Source organism: Bubalus kerabau, chromosome 11, assembly GCF_029407905.1.
Source record: "Bubalus kerabau isolate K-KA32 ecotype Philippines breed swamp buffalo chromosome 11, PCC_UOA_SB_1v2, whole genome shotgun sequence".
Classification (NCBI taxonomy): domain Eukaryota; kingdom Metazoa; phylum Chordata; class Mammalia; order Artiodactyla; family Bovidae; genus Bubalus; species Bubalus kerabau.
In genome coordinates this window covers 108622520-108639088 of record NC_073634.1, presented here as the reverse complement: position 1 = coordinate 108639088, position 16569 = coordinate 108622520, and the positions used below count along the sequence as shown (strand labels likewise).

At 62.9% G+C, this 16569-nt stretch overlaps 1 protein-coding gene across 1 annotated transcript; it reads left to right on the top strand.

The window, feature by feature from the left end:
- The first annotated feature begins 74 nt into the window (after positions 1 to 74).
- Positions 75 to 2480, top strand: LOC129622654 (lipocalin-1-like). Its single transcript, XM_055539241.1, has 6 exons — positions 75 to 158; positions 467 to 597; positions 998 to 1068; positions 1475 to 1585; positions 2168 to 2266; positions 2455 to 2480. Exons 1-6 carry the CDS (start codon positions 75 to 77, stop codon positions 2478 to 2480), a joined length of 522 nt encoding a protein of 173 aa, XP_055395216.1.
- Positions 2481 to 16569: the final 14089 nt, after the last annotated feature.

Here is a 16569-nt window from a genome sequence, read left to right as displayed (position 1 = left end):
GCCCGAGTGGCCGGCACAGCCTCTCTGCACCCAGCGAGTGACCTGTCAGAGGCCGTGCGTGCAGACCCCAGGAGATGAGGGCCCTGCTCTTGACCCTCGGCCTCGTTGCCTCCCTGCAGGCCCAGGACGCTCCGGTCTCGGACAGCTGGACTGAGGACGTGAGGCTCAGATGGAGCTGGGGCAGCTGGAGGGGCCCCTGGGAGAGGCACCAACCCTTGCCCCCAAGGCTGTGGTCAAACTGAGCGACGGGGGTCTGAGACAAATGGGCCCAGGGCGCCCACGGTCCCGGGGGCCCTGTGGGGCTGGAGCCCACCTGGGGTGGGTCCTGCAAGGGTGCTGGGCATCTGCTGAGGGTGGGGGGTGGGAGACGCACGGTGCTCCAGCCCGGGGGTGGGGCAGAGTCCGGGGCTGCTGAGCGGGGCAGGGGTGTTCAGCCTGAGCCCTGACGGCAGGCAGCTCTCTCCAGGTGTCAGGAAAATGGTATCTGAAGGCCGTGACCACAGACCAGGACGTTCCCGGGAAGAATCAGGAGTCGGTGATGGCCATGACCTTCAGCGCCCTGGAGGGGGGCGACCTGGAGGCCAAAGTCACATCGCGGTGAGAGCCGCCTCCTGCCTCCCCGCTGACCCCTCCCCACAGCAGGAGAGCGGCGTCGGGGGGTGGGCAGCCCACAGTGGGGTCTGTCCCGACCCCTTGAATCACACTCAGCCCTGGACAGCTTTGAGGGGCCACTGCCTCACTGGGGACCCCGTGCAGGGGCGGGACCCAGATGGGTGAGTGGCGGAGCAGGGCTGGGAGACCCGAGCAGCTGCCGCATGAGATGCTGAAGTCCCCGCTGGTGCCTGGACTGGGCAAGAGAAGTGCCACGCTCCGGGGCTGCCTCAGGCCCAGGCCTGCGGTGGCTCTGGTGGAGCGGGGCACGTGGTGCCCGGGCTGGGCTGGGTTTCCAAGGTGGCCGCACCCCAGGCATCAGCAGAGCATGGCTTCTGTGTCCCAGGGTTGATGGTCAGTGTCAGGAGACGAGCCTGGTCCTGGAGCAAACCAATGATCCTGGCAGATACATAGCCTGTGAGTCCTGGAGCCCCAGGTTGGGGGGTGGGGAGGTGGATCCCAGCACGTTCCTGGGGGTCAGCTTTCAGCCAGAGAAGCCCCACTCCTTTCTGACCCCCTTAAGTACCCGGGGACTCCTCCACCGGTCAGTCTGCCTGAGAGGTGAGAACAGCTGACGCCATGTACAGGTGTGACAGACTCGTCCAGAGGGGCTGGCCGGTCCAAGCTCTGGCTGGAGCAGAGCTGAAGCTCCCCCCTGCTCTAGCCTCTTTGGACCCCCTGAAATCCCTGGGATCCGCCCACTGGGTGACCACCTCCCAGGCAGGGCCTCCGCAGGGCCTGGGGGTCCAGCAGGGGTGGAGACCCTGGGCAGGCAGTCCTGGAGGGGCCTGGGTTGCTCAGGACCATGTGCCGCCCTCTGCAGACGGGGGCAAGCGTGAGGTGTTCGTCTTACCGCTGCGGGCGCAAGACCACTTCATCCTGTACTGTGACGGCGAGCTGGACGGACGGCAGATCCGCGTGGCGCGGCTTCTGGGTGAGGGTCCCACATCCTAGCCCCAGCAAAGCCCCTCCTGCGCCCTTTCCCCCGTGCCTTCTGCTCAGGAGAAGCCCCCGAGGAAGCAGCAGGTCCCACATCACGGCTCAGTGTCCGTGGGGGATGCGGTGGGCACAGGACACGAATGTCAGTGTTGGGGCGGGCCTTGCCGCTCACCAGGCAACTCCCTGTGGCATCACCCTTGGCTCCGCTCCTCGGGGGTGGGGGTTTCGGGGGGACAGCGGTGTCTGCATGGAGCCCGAGTGGGAAGGAAATTCCAGCTCCTGGGGCTTCATTACGGGGACAAGGCTCAGGCAGGTTTTGAAGCGTCAGGACCTTCCTGCCCATGGACAGGAGGCCCCAAGGGTCACGGAGGGTCTCTGTGGCCAGGAGCAGAATGAGCATCAGCCCAGGGGTCTGCGTGGACTCCCTCCCGGGCAGACCTTCCATCCTCGGGACGTTTGCTGAGGACACTTCCTACCCTGCCGAGGCGGCCGCTCACTCCCCCAGGCCGGGACCGAGTCGTGGTCACTCTTGGTTCTGCCCTTCACCCTCCCATCCATCTCCTGGTTTCACCGACAGGAAGAAACCAGGAGAACAGCCCAGAGGCCTGGGAGGAGTTCACGGAGTTCGCAAAAGCCAAAGGGTTGAACCTGGAGATCTTCAGGCCCCTGCAGAGCGGTGAGAAGCCCACAGGTGCCTGCTGCTGGCTGGTGCCCACGGCGGGCCGTCGGCAGGGCTGACGAGGACAGGCCCCAGCCCGACCCCGGCTCCATCCTCGCTGGGGTCACGTGACGTGCTGGCTGATGGAGGGGCCCTGGGCTAAGGGATTCCCTGGGTCTTCTGAAATGTGCTTCCTTTTTCTACAGAAACTTGCTCTCCCGGAGGAAACTAGGGTAAGGGAACAGCTGTAGAGCACACTTGGGGTCTTGGGGCCCCTGGGGCTTTGAGAGACCATGTGGTCAACCCCCCAGGCCTGCTCCCGCCTGGCAGGAGACCCTCCCTGGGCCAGGCAGGCGGGACGTCTGCTCCTGGGCTCACCCGGCCCCTGGCAGCGCCTTCAGACAGGCTCAGGATGTCAGTCTTGGGCAGTGGGGAAGCCCCTTTGCAGAGGGGAGGCTTCCTGGCACCCCGGCCCCCGCGTGCTTCCCGGCAGGTGTGAAGTCCCTCCTCACCCCCATGCATCACCGTGACTTTTTCCCAGTGAGCTGCTTAGAAGGGTCGGAGCTGGGGCGCCCCACACAGAAAGCTCTGACCCCCGGGTCCCTCACTGGAGGCAGGTCCCTTGGGAGGGTGGAGTTTCAGCAGTGTGCCCAAGATTACCTGCCCAGGTGTGAGCAGAGTCAGAGTCCAGAACGTTGTCTCGCTCCTCCTTTGCCCTCACTGGCTTGAAGTCCCTTTGTTACACCTTCACACGTGGGCTTGGAGGTCTGAAGACAGCCTAGTGGAGGGTCCCCCTTTGCCTGCCCAGAGCTCCCTGAGGGCCCCACTCCCCCCGCTGCAGCACTCGGAGCACGCTCCCCCTCCCCTGTCCTGGCATCATGACCTGCCCCTCCTCTGCGCGGCAGGGGACACCGAGGCACCGCAGCAGGCCCCGGCAGCGCCTTCAGGAGGGCCCGCCCTGCAGGGCAAGGAAGGAGCCCTGTTCCTGGGACGTGGGCCGCTGCACCCCCTCCCTCCCAGCTCTCCACCCCTCTCCTGGCTTCAAATAGAGAGTTTCAGCATCCCTGGTGGTTCTGCTTGTCTATGGGGTCCCTCGGAGGGGGCTGGGGCAGGGAGGGATGTGGGGGCCGGGGTGGGACCCCCCAGCCTGTGGTGGGAAGGACCCCAGGTCCATGCCTGGGCAGGTCTGGGAAGGTGAGTTACAGCCCTGGGGGTGAATCACCACACGTCAACTTGTTCAGACACCTTTGAGGGGATTTTTGGTGTTTTCTATAAGATTTAGAGACTCTCTGATGGAGCCCACGAGGCAGTGAGCCTTGGAGATGAGAGGCAGGGCTCTGATGGCCCTGAGCACAGAGGCTGCCAGGCAGGGTGCATTGGGGCTGCGCCGGGGACAGGGGCTGGAGTCGTGAGGCCCTGAGTGGGAGAGCCCGATGGGCAGGTGTGAAGTGCGGCCGTGACCGGCCGCTCGGGAAGGGGAACTGCCTGCGCCCAGCCGCGGCTCCCAGTGGCCAGGATGGCACCAAGCCAACCCACCACACCTGGGCCTGGCTCCCTGGTCTCAGAAGGGAGTCGGGGTCCTACCCATAGTCTGAGGGTCTCCATGCAGCAGGCCCTCTGGACACCCAGCTGGGGACGCAGCGCCAGCTCTGACCCCATCTGCGGCGGGTGTGGGTGCGCCTTGGGCGCGGTCACTTGGCTTGGCCGCACTCGGGGCTCACAGGGGCCCACTCAGCTCCAAAGGGCAGCCTGCAGGCATGGGGTCCCCAGACGGTTCATCTGGGGAGGGGTCCAGAGGGGTCACACTGCAGCCCCTTTCCCTGGGGGTCTGCCGGCACCTCTTGTCCGTGGCTCTTCGATGGCATCACCCCAGGGTGGAGCCCAGGAGCTCAGGGGCAGGTTCTTCAAGCCGTGAGGGCACAGGGTTCCTATCAGAACTCTGCCTGCTCCCGGCGGTGGACACAGGGTTGGCCTCAGGTGAGCAGCAGGGAGCCCAGGTATCAGGTCCAAGGCCCTTCGTTACCTTCCTCCAGGGGCTGGCTGATCTGTAGCACTGCTCCACTGGTCTGCCTCTGGTGGCTCTCCAGCACCTTAAATGGGTGTTTTCACGTTTTGTCCAGAGTTAATAATTGCTCCTTGGGGGAGGTGTGGAGCCCTGGGAGCTGCTTGGCCAGGCTGGAAGTGGCTCAGTTTAGTTCAATTCAGCCACTCAGTCGTGTCCGATTCTTTGAGACTCATGGGCTGCAGCATGCCAGGCCTCCATGTCCATCACCAGTTCCCAGAGTTTACTCAGACTCATGTCCATTGAGTCGGTGATGCCGTCCAACCATCTCATCCTCTGGAAGCGGCTCACATTCACTAAAGGAGTCGCACTTCACAATCCCGACAGAAGAGGGCGCACTGACAGACGGCGAGCGCTGCGTGTCGCTGCTGATTCGCGATGTTCACCCGGTTTTGTACACAGAGGCGCTGCAAGGAGGAAGCAGGATAGCGTCTTAGGTGGGCTTTCCCTAGAGCCAGACCCTGCACGGGGCTCACTCAGCTGGTCCCCCAGCCCAGTGTGGGGCGCGGTCGGCTGAGGGCCAGCCTGGCCGTCCCTGTACTGCTCCGAGCGAGCCTCTGCCCCAGAGGAAGCCCTGGGGGAAGCAGTCCCGGGGCCTGTGGTCAGGGCTGCCTCTGTGCCAGGAAGGACGGGTCTGGAGGTCCTGGGGGCCCTGACATGACGGCCCCCCTTACGCTGCTCAGATAACCTAGTCACCCCCCGTGCTGTGGACACTGCTCTTCTTCAGTTCAGTCGCTCAGTCGTGTCCGACTCTTTGCGACCCCATGAATCCCAGCACGCCAGGCCTCCCTGTCCATCACCAACTCCCGGAGTTCACTCAGACTCACGTCCATCGAGTCAGTGATGCCATCCAGCCATCTCATCCTCTGTCGTCCCCTTCTCCTCCTGCCCCCAATCCCTCCCAGCATCAGAGTCTTTGCCAATGAGTCAACTCTTCGCATGAGGTGGCCAAAGGACTGGAGTTTCAGCTTCAGCATCATTTCTTCCAAAGAAATCCCAGGACTGATCTCCTTTAGGATGGACTGGTTGGATCTCCTTGCAGTCCAAGGGACTCTCAAGAGTCTTCTCCAACACCACAGTTCAAAAGCATCAATTCTTCGGTGCTCAGCCTTCTTCACAGTCCAACTCTCACATCCATACATGACCACTGGAAAAACCATAGCCTTCACTAGACGAACCTTTGTTGGCAAAGGAATGTCTCTGCTTTTGAATATGCTGTCTAGGTTGGTCATAACTTTCCTTCCAAGGAGTAAGCGTCTTTTCTTAGGTGGAGGTAAAAACGACAGCATGATCTGTGTTTGTTTCCAAGGTAAACCAAAAGTCGATGCCCCAGCCACTAATGCTGCAGAAGCTGAAGTTGAATGGGTCTATGAAGACCTACAAGACCTTCTAGAACTAACACCCCAAAAGATGTCCTTTTCATCCTATGGGAAAGGAAAAGGAAAGTGAAGTCACTCACTTGTGTCCAACTCTTTGCAACCTCATGGACTGTAGCCTACCAGGCTCCTCTGTCCATGGGATTCTCCAGGCAAGAGTACTGGAGTGGGTTGCAATTTCCTTGTCCAGGGGATCTTCCCAACCCAGGGATCGAACCCTGGCTTCCCACATTGCAGGCAGACGCTTTACTGTCTGAGCCACCAGGGAGACGGTTCATCATAGGGGACTGGAATGCAAAAGTAGGAAGTCAAGAGATACCTGGAGTAACAGAAAAATTTGGCCTTGGAGTACAGAATGAAGCAGGACAAAGGCTAACAATTTTGCCAAGAGAATGCACTGGTCATATCAAACACCCTCTTCCAACAACACAAGAGAAGACTCTACACGGACATCACCAGATGGTCAATACTGAAATCAGATTGATTATATTCTTTGCAGCCAATGATGGAGAAACTCTATACACTCAGCAAAAACAAGACCGGGAGTGGACTGTGGCTCAGATCATGAGCTCCTTATTGCCAAATTCAGACTTAAAGAAAGCTCTGCCTGCTCCAGGTGGCGCACACAGGGCTTGTGGGTTAGGCACCCCTTCTGCACAGAGCCTGGGGGTCTCTGGGGGTCGTGCTCCCTCCAAGAAGGTGCAACGGACCTCCTGCCTGGTCCTGCATTGCTCTGGGCTCCAGCTCTTACCCACCAGTGGTCCCAGCAGCCACCTGCCTAAAAGCTGCACCGCGGGGTGGGGGCAGGAGGCTGCCCGCGGGGGCCCCAGGCCTCGGCTCTTGCAGAGTCTCTGCTCTCTGGATCTGAAGGTTTGCCTTCTGCTCGGCCTCTGTTCACAGGCACCTCTCGGGTTTGCCTCTTCCTTGATCTCGTCTATCAGTCCTCCTGGAGAACCAGCGCTGGCTTTATTTACTTATTATTTTTAACGCCCATTTACTTGTTGACTTATTTCTGGGCTGCCCCGGGTCTTTGCTGCTGTGCGAAGGCGGTCCCTGGTTGCAGAGAGCAGGGGCAGGTCTCTAGTTGTGGTGGGTGGGCTTCTCATCGCGGAGCACAGGGGGCCGTGTGGCCCCTGGGCACGTGGGCTCTTCCTGGATCAGGGACGCAGCGGGTGCCTGGGCACTGGCAGGCAGATTCTCACCCACTGGGCTCCAGGGAAGCCCAGCTTGGCTTTAAACGGCGCTTCCTCACGTCTCCTTTGCAGGATTCTGGCTTCTCTGTGCTAAATCCCCCCTCTCTGTTTTAGGGTTGCTCTGTGATGGTTTAAGCACTGATTTGAACACTCAGTTTGAAACTGAGTCCCTTTGTCAAGTTTCTAATTAAGCTCCATCCAAAACTTTCTTCCTTGTCTTTTTCTGAACTGGTTCCCCTCAAGATGGTCGAGTATAAAAGAAAGGGGGGATTGAGACCCCATACCAGCTCCCGTGTCCCTAGCTTTTGCCTCCTGGGCCTCCCCTGGTTCTCAAAGGGTTGGCTCAAGACGTGGTGATTAGGAAAAAAAAAAAAGATGTGGTGATTAGGAAGTGAGGAGGAGAAACCAAGAACAACCGTTGGGCCAGGAAACTGGGGACAGTTTAGGCCTGACACACGCTTTAAAGGTGCTTTTACAGAAAGCGGACCCCCCACCAGATGCAAACTGCTGACCACAAGCACGGAGACCCCAGACCCCCGAAACCACCCAGAGCGTCGAGCACAAGCTGTTCACACCTTTGCGGCCCCCTCCCTACGCGGCCTTTGAAGCTTGTCTCCTAACCAGCAGCTCGGGACGGGCTGGGCCCCGGCCCGCCGTCTCCCCAGGCTGCCGGCCTCCTGAGTGAAGCAGCTTTTCCTTCTGGACCAGCTCTTGGCGCTGGAGAACCGGCCTTTCGAGCAGCTGAGCGTGGGTTCGGTGCCTGCCGCGTCGATTACAGGCTCATTTGCTGACTTTGTCTGTTTCCTTCCTGTGCAGATTAGGCTGTGGTCAAGGCAGAGATAATTCGGAAAGGGGCGCTGAGGTGCGGGGCGCGGAGCTGCTCCACGTGCAGGCGGGAGGCAGCGGCTCCGGCGCAGCCCGTCGAGAAGCTCATCCTTTCTCCTCGAACTGCCGTCACACCTTGGTCCAAAAAACCCGTGGCCTCCTGCTGACGTACGCGCCTGTCCATCACTCACACGGACCTGCGTCTATAAACACGGGCTAAATGGCTTCTAATCTGCCTCGGGGTGGCTGCTCAGAGCCTGCTTGGCCTGACAGCCTCTGTCCATTTCCCAGCGAACCTCAGCTGGGCCGTGGACCAACCCTGCCTCTTGGGCGCCCGGTGCCCGGCTGGCTGTCCAGGCGTCTTGTGACAGTGGGCTGGGCTGAGGGGCCTCTGCAGAAGCCAGGGTGTCCCGGGTCCAGGGAACACCCTGTCTCTCCAAGACGTGGCAGGGGGCACCGTCCTGCCAGGCCCCGGGAGAGGGTCACACAGACCGGGAACACAGGAGCCTCTCCCTGTGGCTGGACCTGCTTCCTCGTCTCCTGAAAGGGCACTGGGCCTGCCCCCTGACCACCTGGGGAGGGCAGGCTCTGCTCAGTGGCACCTTGGATGGCAATCGCGGTAATTACTGGGTCCAGCTGAACGTTCAGTTCTGCCCCCGGGGGTAGGGTCATGTGAGTGCGTGGTGGCGGGAGGGGGCGCACCCTGCCCCGGGCGGCACAAACATTCTTTTGTGGGGCCCCAGGGTCCACCTGTGGCCCTGGCCGCCTTCTCGGTCAGCCCCGAGTCCCAGGAAAGCGTGCCAAGACCAGAACCTCCTCTGTCCCCGGGGGGAGAAGGCAGCCCTGCCCTGGCCCAGTGCTGTGTCCCTGAGCTGGCTGCTGTGAAATGTAGACAGCTGGACACCACAGAGGGGGTCAGACACGGCGAGGGGCCACCACGAGGAGCAGGCTGGACGGCCCCTCAGGGCGGGGGTCCCCCTGTGCCCTGAACGTGCAGTTGTGGACAAGCGGGCAGGCTCCCCACCCAGAGCTCAGACAGGTGGACAGACACCGGTGGGGTCATTCAGGTGGGAGCTCCAGGGCAGTGGGCCTAGGAGCTGATGGAAGTGGGCCTGTGAGCTGGGACTAGGTTACCGATGGTGAGGCGATTCGCCCTGCAGCCCAGGGCTGGTGTCCAGACAGACACACGGGAGAAGGCGTGAGGAGACGGAGTGGAGGGTCGGGGGTGTGTGGCCACAAGCCAGGGGCCGCCGGGAGCTGCAGGAGGCAGGAGGGACCCCCACCCCCCACCCAGCCCTGGAGACTGCAGGGGGCCGGCCCTACCGGCACCTGGATCTCAGACTTGGGGCCTCAGCACTGGGAGGGAATACGTTTCTACCGTTCTCAGCCTCCCCAGTCTAGGGGCCCAGGACATTAAAACTGTTCTCCACAGACAATCCACAGGGAATGTGACACAGTTGGGGTGTACCTGGGAGGACTCCCCGAGGAGGCCGTGCTGAAGCTGAGCCCAGAATCCTCAAACGGTGCAGAAGGTCACAGGCCGGGGGGCCGCAGGGATAACTGGCTGCCAGGGCGGCAAGGCCAGAACTGAGCTGGACGCCCGCCTCCCATTCCTTACCCACCCTGTTCGCCTGAGGGTCAGACCTCGCGCTAGCGGAAGACCCTGCAGGGCGGGGGAGGTGCGCTCAGAGAGGGGAGCAGGCTGAGGGCGAGGCCACAGGCCCCCTCCCGTCGCCCCAGCTGCAGGACGGCCCTCCGCCCCCGACAGAGTGCGTGGGGCCCTGCAGCATAATGAGCCGTGGGTGGAAATGACAGGTTCCCTTGCCAGCTGGCCTCAGAGCACAGGGGGTCTGTGCCAAGCGCCCCAGGGCCCTGGGTTGGGGCTACAAAGGGCGGCTGAGGGAGGGCCCACAGAGCCTCTTGGAGCCTCAGTGGAAGGACCTGCCGGCGGTGTGAGCCCAGAGCCCCCGAGATGAGGACCCTGGCCCTGACTCTGACCGTCACCCTCGGCCTGACCTCAGCCCTGCAGGCCCGGGACAGCCTGTCCTTCCAGGGGCCGGATGTGAGGCTCCGGGGGAGGGTGGGGGTCGGGGGTCCTGGGCTGAGCCCTCCCTGTCCCCGTAGGCCAGCGTCTCGGGGTCGGGAGGGAGACGTGGTTTAGGGCTTGGCCCTGGCCCTCCCCACAGACAGAGGCCGCCAGGGCTGGGAGACTGGAGGCCAAGGGGCCTCTGTCCCGTGCGCTCAGCCCCACACGGCGCACCAGGAAGGTGCTGGAAGGAGGGGACCTCAGATGTGCCGGGGGAGCAGCCTGGGGGTGTCTGAGGGGCTCCGGGGGGCGTCGGGTCGAGGGAGCTGGCCATGGCGAGGTGGCTGGCGAGGTGGAGGAGAGGCAGCCGCCAGGCTCACGCCTGGCGTGTTTCAGATTTCGGGGAAGTGGTTCATCACGGCCTTCATGGAGACCGAGGGCCTCACAGGGGACAGGGTGTTCCCCGTCACGTTCTCCGTCCTGAGCGACACCCACGTGTGGGTCTCCATGACACACAGGTGAGTGTTGGGGCTGCTCCTGGCCGCCCACTGGCCCCACTTTCTCAGGCCCGAGGCCCTTCATCAGGCCGGGCTGGGCAGCGGCCGCGAGCCCAGCCCCTTCAGGGTCCTCCAGCCGTCCTGTAGGCATGGGGAGAGGCTGAACGCCCTCTGAACTCTGCAGAAGGGGCCAGGGCTCTGCTGGGACGGGGGTGGAGCAGAAGGCTCCACCCGGAGTCGGGGTCCCCTGCGCTGCTCTAGGGTCGGGGTGGGGACTCCGAGCATCCCCAGGGCGGAGGGGACCTCAGGCCCCTGTGCACGGGGCTGTGTCTTCCAGAACCCGGGGCTTCTGCTATGACGTGGACGTCGTCCTGGAGAAGACCAGCAGGCCCGGCACTTACACGGCCTGTGAGTCCGGGACGGCGGGGTGGGGCCCCAGAGCGGGAGCCCCAGGCTGGGTCCTGTGGCCGAAAGGGGGCCGTCAGGATGGGGAGCCCCCTGCTGGGGCTCAGGGCAGGCGGGGGCACCAGAGGACAGGTGACTAGATCCGGGGGGCATGGCAATCGGGGGCCCCCCGCCGCCACCAAGCCAGGTGCCAGGACTCGCTGCTAACACGCCCGGCCCGTGGCCCTCCGCAGCGAGGGGCAAGACGCACGTGGATGTGGAGGAGCCGCCCGCAAAGGACCACCTCATGTTTTACTGTGAAGGGCCGTTCGAAGCAGGAAGGTTCAGAACAGCCAAGCTCTTGAGTGAGTCCCCTCTCCCGGCCTGGCCCCGTCTCTGCTCCAGGGGCCCTGCCCGCCCGGCAACAGCCCTTCTCTGCCCAGGGCTTCAGCGCCTCTGAAGGGGCAGCGCTTGAGGCACGAGATGTGCACGGGCCCGCCGCTGGCCCTGCTGCCCGGGGCCCGTGCAGGCAGTCAGCTGGTGCCCGGGGCCCGTGCAGGCAGTCAGCTGGTGCCCGGGGCCCGTGCAGGCAGTCAGCTGGTGCCCGGGGCCTGTGCAGCAGCAGCGCCCTCTGGCCCGACAGACCGCTCCAGGGGCACATTCTGAGTCCCGCTTCCGGAGGCAGGAGGTGCTGACGGAGGAGTTCTCGGGGGGTGAGGGCAGGGTTCTCTGGTCAGAGGGCAGCACAGCTCCTCTGGGAGGGGAGCCCTTCCAGGTCAGGGGCCTGACCCTGCAGGTGGCTCTAGGATCTGGCCTGGGTCCCCCCGGACCCCCAGGGACTCAGGTGTCCCCCGGGGCTTCCCCCCCACTTTCCCTGGGACCTGCCAGCTGGAAGGGGCCCGTCTCCTCCTCGCCTGCTCGGCGTCCACTCCAGACATACCCCTCCTGCCCTCCTGGGTGTTCCCCGAGGCCTGACTCACCAGGCGCCTGGCCTGCAGGTAGGAATCCCGACGTGAACCCAGAGGCCCTGGAGGCTTTTAAGAAATTCGTCCAGCGCAAGGGCTTGTCCCCGGAGGACGTCTTCACACCTGAGCAGACAGGTGAGGGGCCGGCCCTCTGGCACCCCCAGGTCCCCTCTGCGTCCTCTTCACGCCCCGGGTCCCTCCCTCCGTCCCCTCCCACCCCTCCCCAGCCCCTCCTTGGGGAGACATCAGCGCTGTGATGGGTCACAGGGAGCCCCGGGGGGCCCCGCTCTGGGTCTCCGTGACCCACGTCCGGGCTGCGGGTGGTGAGGGGTCTGGGCCCCTGTGCGGGGCGTCTTCTCACTCCTGGCTTTGTCTTGGTCTCTACAGAAAGCTGCGAGCCTGAAAGTGACTAGGGTGAGTGGTCGTTGAAGCAATCGAGGGTCCCAGTTCAATGGGGTGTCAGGGTCCACCGGGCTCCCCAGGGCAGGCAGGAGGGACCCTGCGTGGCCAGGAGGTGGCGTCTCTGCTCTGAGGGCCCCTCCGGCCGGCCCCGCCCTGCAGGGTCTGTTCCTGGGCTGCACTCCACCCAGGTGCCCTCTCTGTGCTCAAGGCTCACTGTTGGGTAACTCGGGACGTCTGTGCCCACCCGGCTGTGCACCAGGTGGAAGGTGCATTCCGCCCCCGACACTGCAGCCCTGGGGGCAGGGAGAGCCCCGTCTGCCCCCTTCCTCCATGACCTTTCCCCTCCTCTCCAGGGCAGGGGGCACCAGACTCCATGGCAGCCCCCGGCAGCGCCATCAGGACCCGCCACCCTGCGGGATGTGGGAGGAACCCCTGGGACCTGGGCCTCCCCACCCCCTGCTCCCCTGCCCCGCTTTCTCGCCCAGCCGTCCCTCCCCTCTCCTGGCTTCAAATAAAAGGCTTCAGTGTCCCCAGGGGCTCTGCCTGTCTGTGGGGACCCTCGGGGGGTGAGAGGGGAGGACAGGGAGGTGGAAGCCTTGCAGGAAGGACCAGAGGACCCGCTCGTGTCCTGGGTCCCCGTGGTGTGTGTCTCTGTCCGATGGGCCTGGGGGTCCGGGGAGAGGTGGGTGCTGGCAGTTCTGCCCGAGGTCCTGGGGGGTCTCTGCAGGTCTGATGCCCACAAGCTCAGGTTTGGGTGGTCATGTGGCTGGGGGAGGGACCTGATGCCCAAAAGCACAGGTTTGGGTGGTCCCGTGGTTAGGGGGAGGGCTGTGATACCTACGAGCCCAGGTTTGGGTGGTTGTGTGGTTGGGGGGAGGGGTCTGATGCCCAGGAGCATAGGCTTTGGGTGGTCCCGTAGTTGGGGGAAGGTGTGAGGGTGGCAGGGTCAGCCCCAGCCCCAGATGGGGACACGTGTGCAGGTGGGGATCGCCCAGCCCCCGGGCCCCCACAAGCTGGAGGCTGAGGTGGGAGTGAAGGGGGCCAGACTGGCCCAGGCGCACAGGACAAGGACGGCCCGACACTGGGCCCCAGACTGGGACGACTGCTAGTCCCCCCACCCAGGCCTGGCTGCACACAGGCGCTGCCCCTGGGGAGGGGACCGCGTCAGCCGGGACCTTCTGGCCTCTTCTGACGCTGACCCCGCCGTTTCCCCAGATCCCCCTGGGGCAACGTGCCGCCTGACAGTCAGCCGATGGCGACCAGGGTCTCCTTTCTGGTGGTGGGAGGGGACCCCAGCCCAGCCTCCCTGGAGACTGGGGACAAGGGGTCCCTCTACACAGGGTCAGTGCGACTCACCAGTGGGGGCGGCCAGCTCGCCAGGGCCCTCCTGGACACAGCAGGACCCCAGGCAGACGAGGGGCCCTGGGCACTCTGTGTTCCCTCCTGACAAGGAGACACCAGACAGGGGGTCCCCCAAGTGCAAGCCCCTCACCAGTGTGGAGGCATCCCATGGAGCCCCCGTGACGGGTCTTCTGAAGGCCCACCCCCACATCCTCCCTGTCCAGCCCCTCCCGCCCCCTCCCCATATCAGGGGTGATAGGACTGGGCCCCGGATCACCAGGATCGTCTCTGTCTCACGCTGAGCTGACCAGCCCCCTGGTCCAGCCGCACCTTCAGGTCTTTGCCACGAGCCTCACCTGGGTGTCGACTGGCCAGGAAGGGCACACAGGCGGCACTGCCAGGACCAGCGAGAGGGACGGTTCTGGGGCCTCTCAGGGGGCAGTGCCCATGCCAGGCTGACTGCATGGAGCAGACGTTCCTTCCTGCCATCCGACAGAGAGGATGGGGCCACTGTGTGTGAGGAGCCACAAGCCGGGGGACACACAGGGCTGAGCCCCTCGGGAGCAGAGGGGGGGACCTCCCAGGAGGGGAGCCCCAGCCTCGTCGTGACCTCAGGGTGATGCGCCCCCAGCAGAGGGGCTGCATGGTCGGGGGAGGGGTCATAGAAGGTTCTGGGGTCTGGGAGGGATGGGACCATCCATCACTGGAGCCAGAGCTGTGCAGTGTGGGAACAGTCTGGAGCCTTCCCCTACTTGTGCACAGGCAGACACACTCACACTCACACACACACACATGCACAGACACATGGACATGGACAGACATGTGAGCGTGCACAGGAGACACATCAGCACAACACACTCACATGCGTGTTTACGTGTGCACACGTGTGCACTCACGTCACACAGCCATGCAGCACGTGTCTGCACAAGACAAAATTCTGTGTGCCTGTGCACACACAGAAAGACACGCATGCACACACACACACATTTATAACACATTTAAATGCCACCCAGAGCAGGTGTGGCGTGAGCATTCCCCCGGAGGCCTCTCCGCTGCCTCTCTCCGGTCTGGCTCTCACATGCACATCCATGCACGTCTCTGTTTCCCTGTTGACATCACATCCATGTGTCTCACAGCTGAGATCCTGGGTGCAGAGGGTTGGGCCACGTGTCTCAGGTAAGACCACCCTGGAATCTCTCTGCCGGCATCCACTTTAGCAGTTATGGGGCATTCACTCGTCCATGCGGACCACGCCTGGTGGATCCCATCCCCTCTCCACAGACACGAGTGTTTCCAGTCCCCTGCTATTTCAACAGGTGCTGGGATGGACAACGCATCCGTGAAAAACTGTGAGGATTCCTAGGGTGAGCTCCTCGGAGTCGCTCTGCAGGTACACGCCCCTGGGACCCTCCCCGACACCCCAAGTGCACAGGCACACGTGTGCACACCATCACGCGAGGGTCCCTGTGGGTGAGCTCCTAGGAGTCGCTCTGCAGGTAAAGGGATGCACCCATGGAGCCCTGGGGTCCCACGCACAGTTCTCCCAGAGAGGTGTGTCCTCCACACCTCCCTGCCGGGGTCTGCTGGCCTCTCTTCCTCACGTCGTCCCCAGCGCTGCTAACCAGCCTGGAAACCCGCCGGAGCAGGGGCAACACAGGTGTCTCCAGTGTTTACATTCCCGTGTCGCCGGAGGCCGAGCGTCTTGGACGTACACCCACCACGTGTGTCGCCTCGTTAGCCGTGGACAGGTCTGTCCTCTGTCCCTTTTTAGAACACTGACTTTCAAGATCTGGGGACCACAGGGGTGTCAAACCGCTCTCTGGCCCTGGGATGCGAGGGACGTTGTCCTGGCCCGTGGTCTATCCTCCCAGCTCTCTGCATGTTTGTCTGTTTGGCCGCAGGAGGAGCCAGGCGCTTCCTTCTGTCTTCTGACTCTGGGGCCACACTTAGAGCAGGGGTCTCCAGCCTGAGACTGTACAGATATTTACAATCAAGACTTCAATTTTTATATCTTACCTTTAACTCACCCGAAATTTCCCTTTAATATAACAAAAATGCTACCTCCACTTAAAAAAGAAAACAAAGGTTAACTACTCCCCTCTTAAAACATGTGGCTGATACAAAAAGCAACCTTGTATGATTCTGTTCACAGGAAACACCCAGAGCAGGGGAAGAGCAGAGAGAAAGCGGGTTAGGGCTGGGGGAGCACTTCGGGTTCCCTTCTCGGGAGGAAACCTGTCCGCCGAGGCCGTGGGGAGGGCTGTAGACTGTGAGCGTCTGCCTTGCTCCAGAAGCGCACAACTCAAAATAAAAAAGACTTGCTAGTGTGAAGACGTGCTTACATCGTGCTTACATTGATGCTTACACATGAACTGAGAAAGATGGCAATGCCAACCCTGCACGCAGGGCAGCAGAGACGACACGGACGTAGAGAGCAGACTGTGGACTCGGGGGCAGACGAGGGAGCAATGACTGGAGGGGATGGCACTGAAACAGGCACGCTGCCACACGCAGAATCGACGGCCAGTGAGGGCTGGGTGCGCGAAGCGGGGCACCCAAGCCAGTGCTCTGGGACGGGCCGGCAGGATGGGGTAGGGGGGAGGCGGGAGGCAGGGTCAGGATGGGGGCACACACGTGTGCTCGTGGCCAATTCACGCTGATGCAGGAGAGAAACCAGCACAATGCTGTACCTATTCTCCGATTAAGATAGATAAAACAAAAACAAAACAAAAGACACCATAAATGATAGGAAATGAAATAGTAAAATTAAAAACAAAGACAATGACAGGGAAGGGAAAGGAAGTCTGGGGTGGGGCAACGGGTAGACTGGTCTCTGGGTGGGGCGGTGGGCCCAGGCGGTCAGCGTCTCCTTGGGAGCAGGCGCCGCCGGGGTGCAGCCCTGGGTGCTCCTGCTTGACGGTCCCTCCAGACGCTGATGGGGTGCCTCTGGCTCGGAGCGGCTTCATCTGCTGCTGCTTCTGCCGCGGATTGAGGTCTGCGGGTTGTCGGGGCTGCTGCTGGGGGAGGTTCCACATCCTGAGATGTGGTGAGGCTGCAGGAGGTCCCTGAGCCTGCCTTCCAGATGGGGAACATCCCGCCGCCTATGCCAGAAGTGCCAGACTGTGGTCCCCGACGGTGGTGCCCACACGGGCAGTCTGAGGCCAGTCTCTGCTCCCCGTGTCCCCCAGCCTGCCTCCCCCTCTGGCTCTGCCTCGCTGAGGTCCGCGTGCTCCAGCTGGGCCAGGAGGAG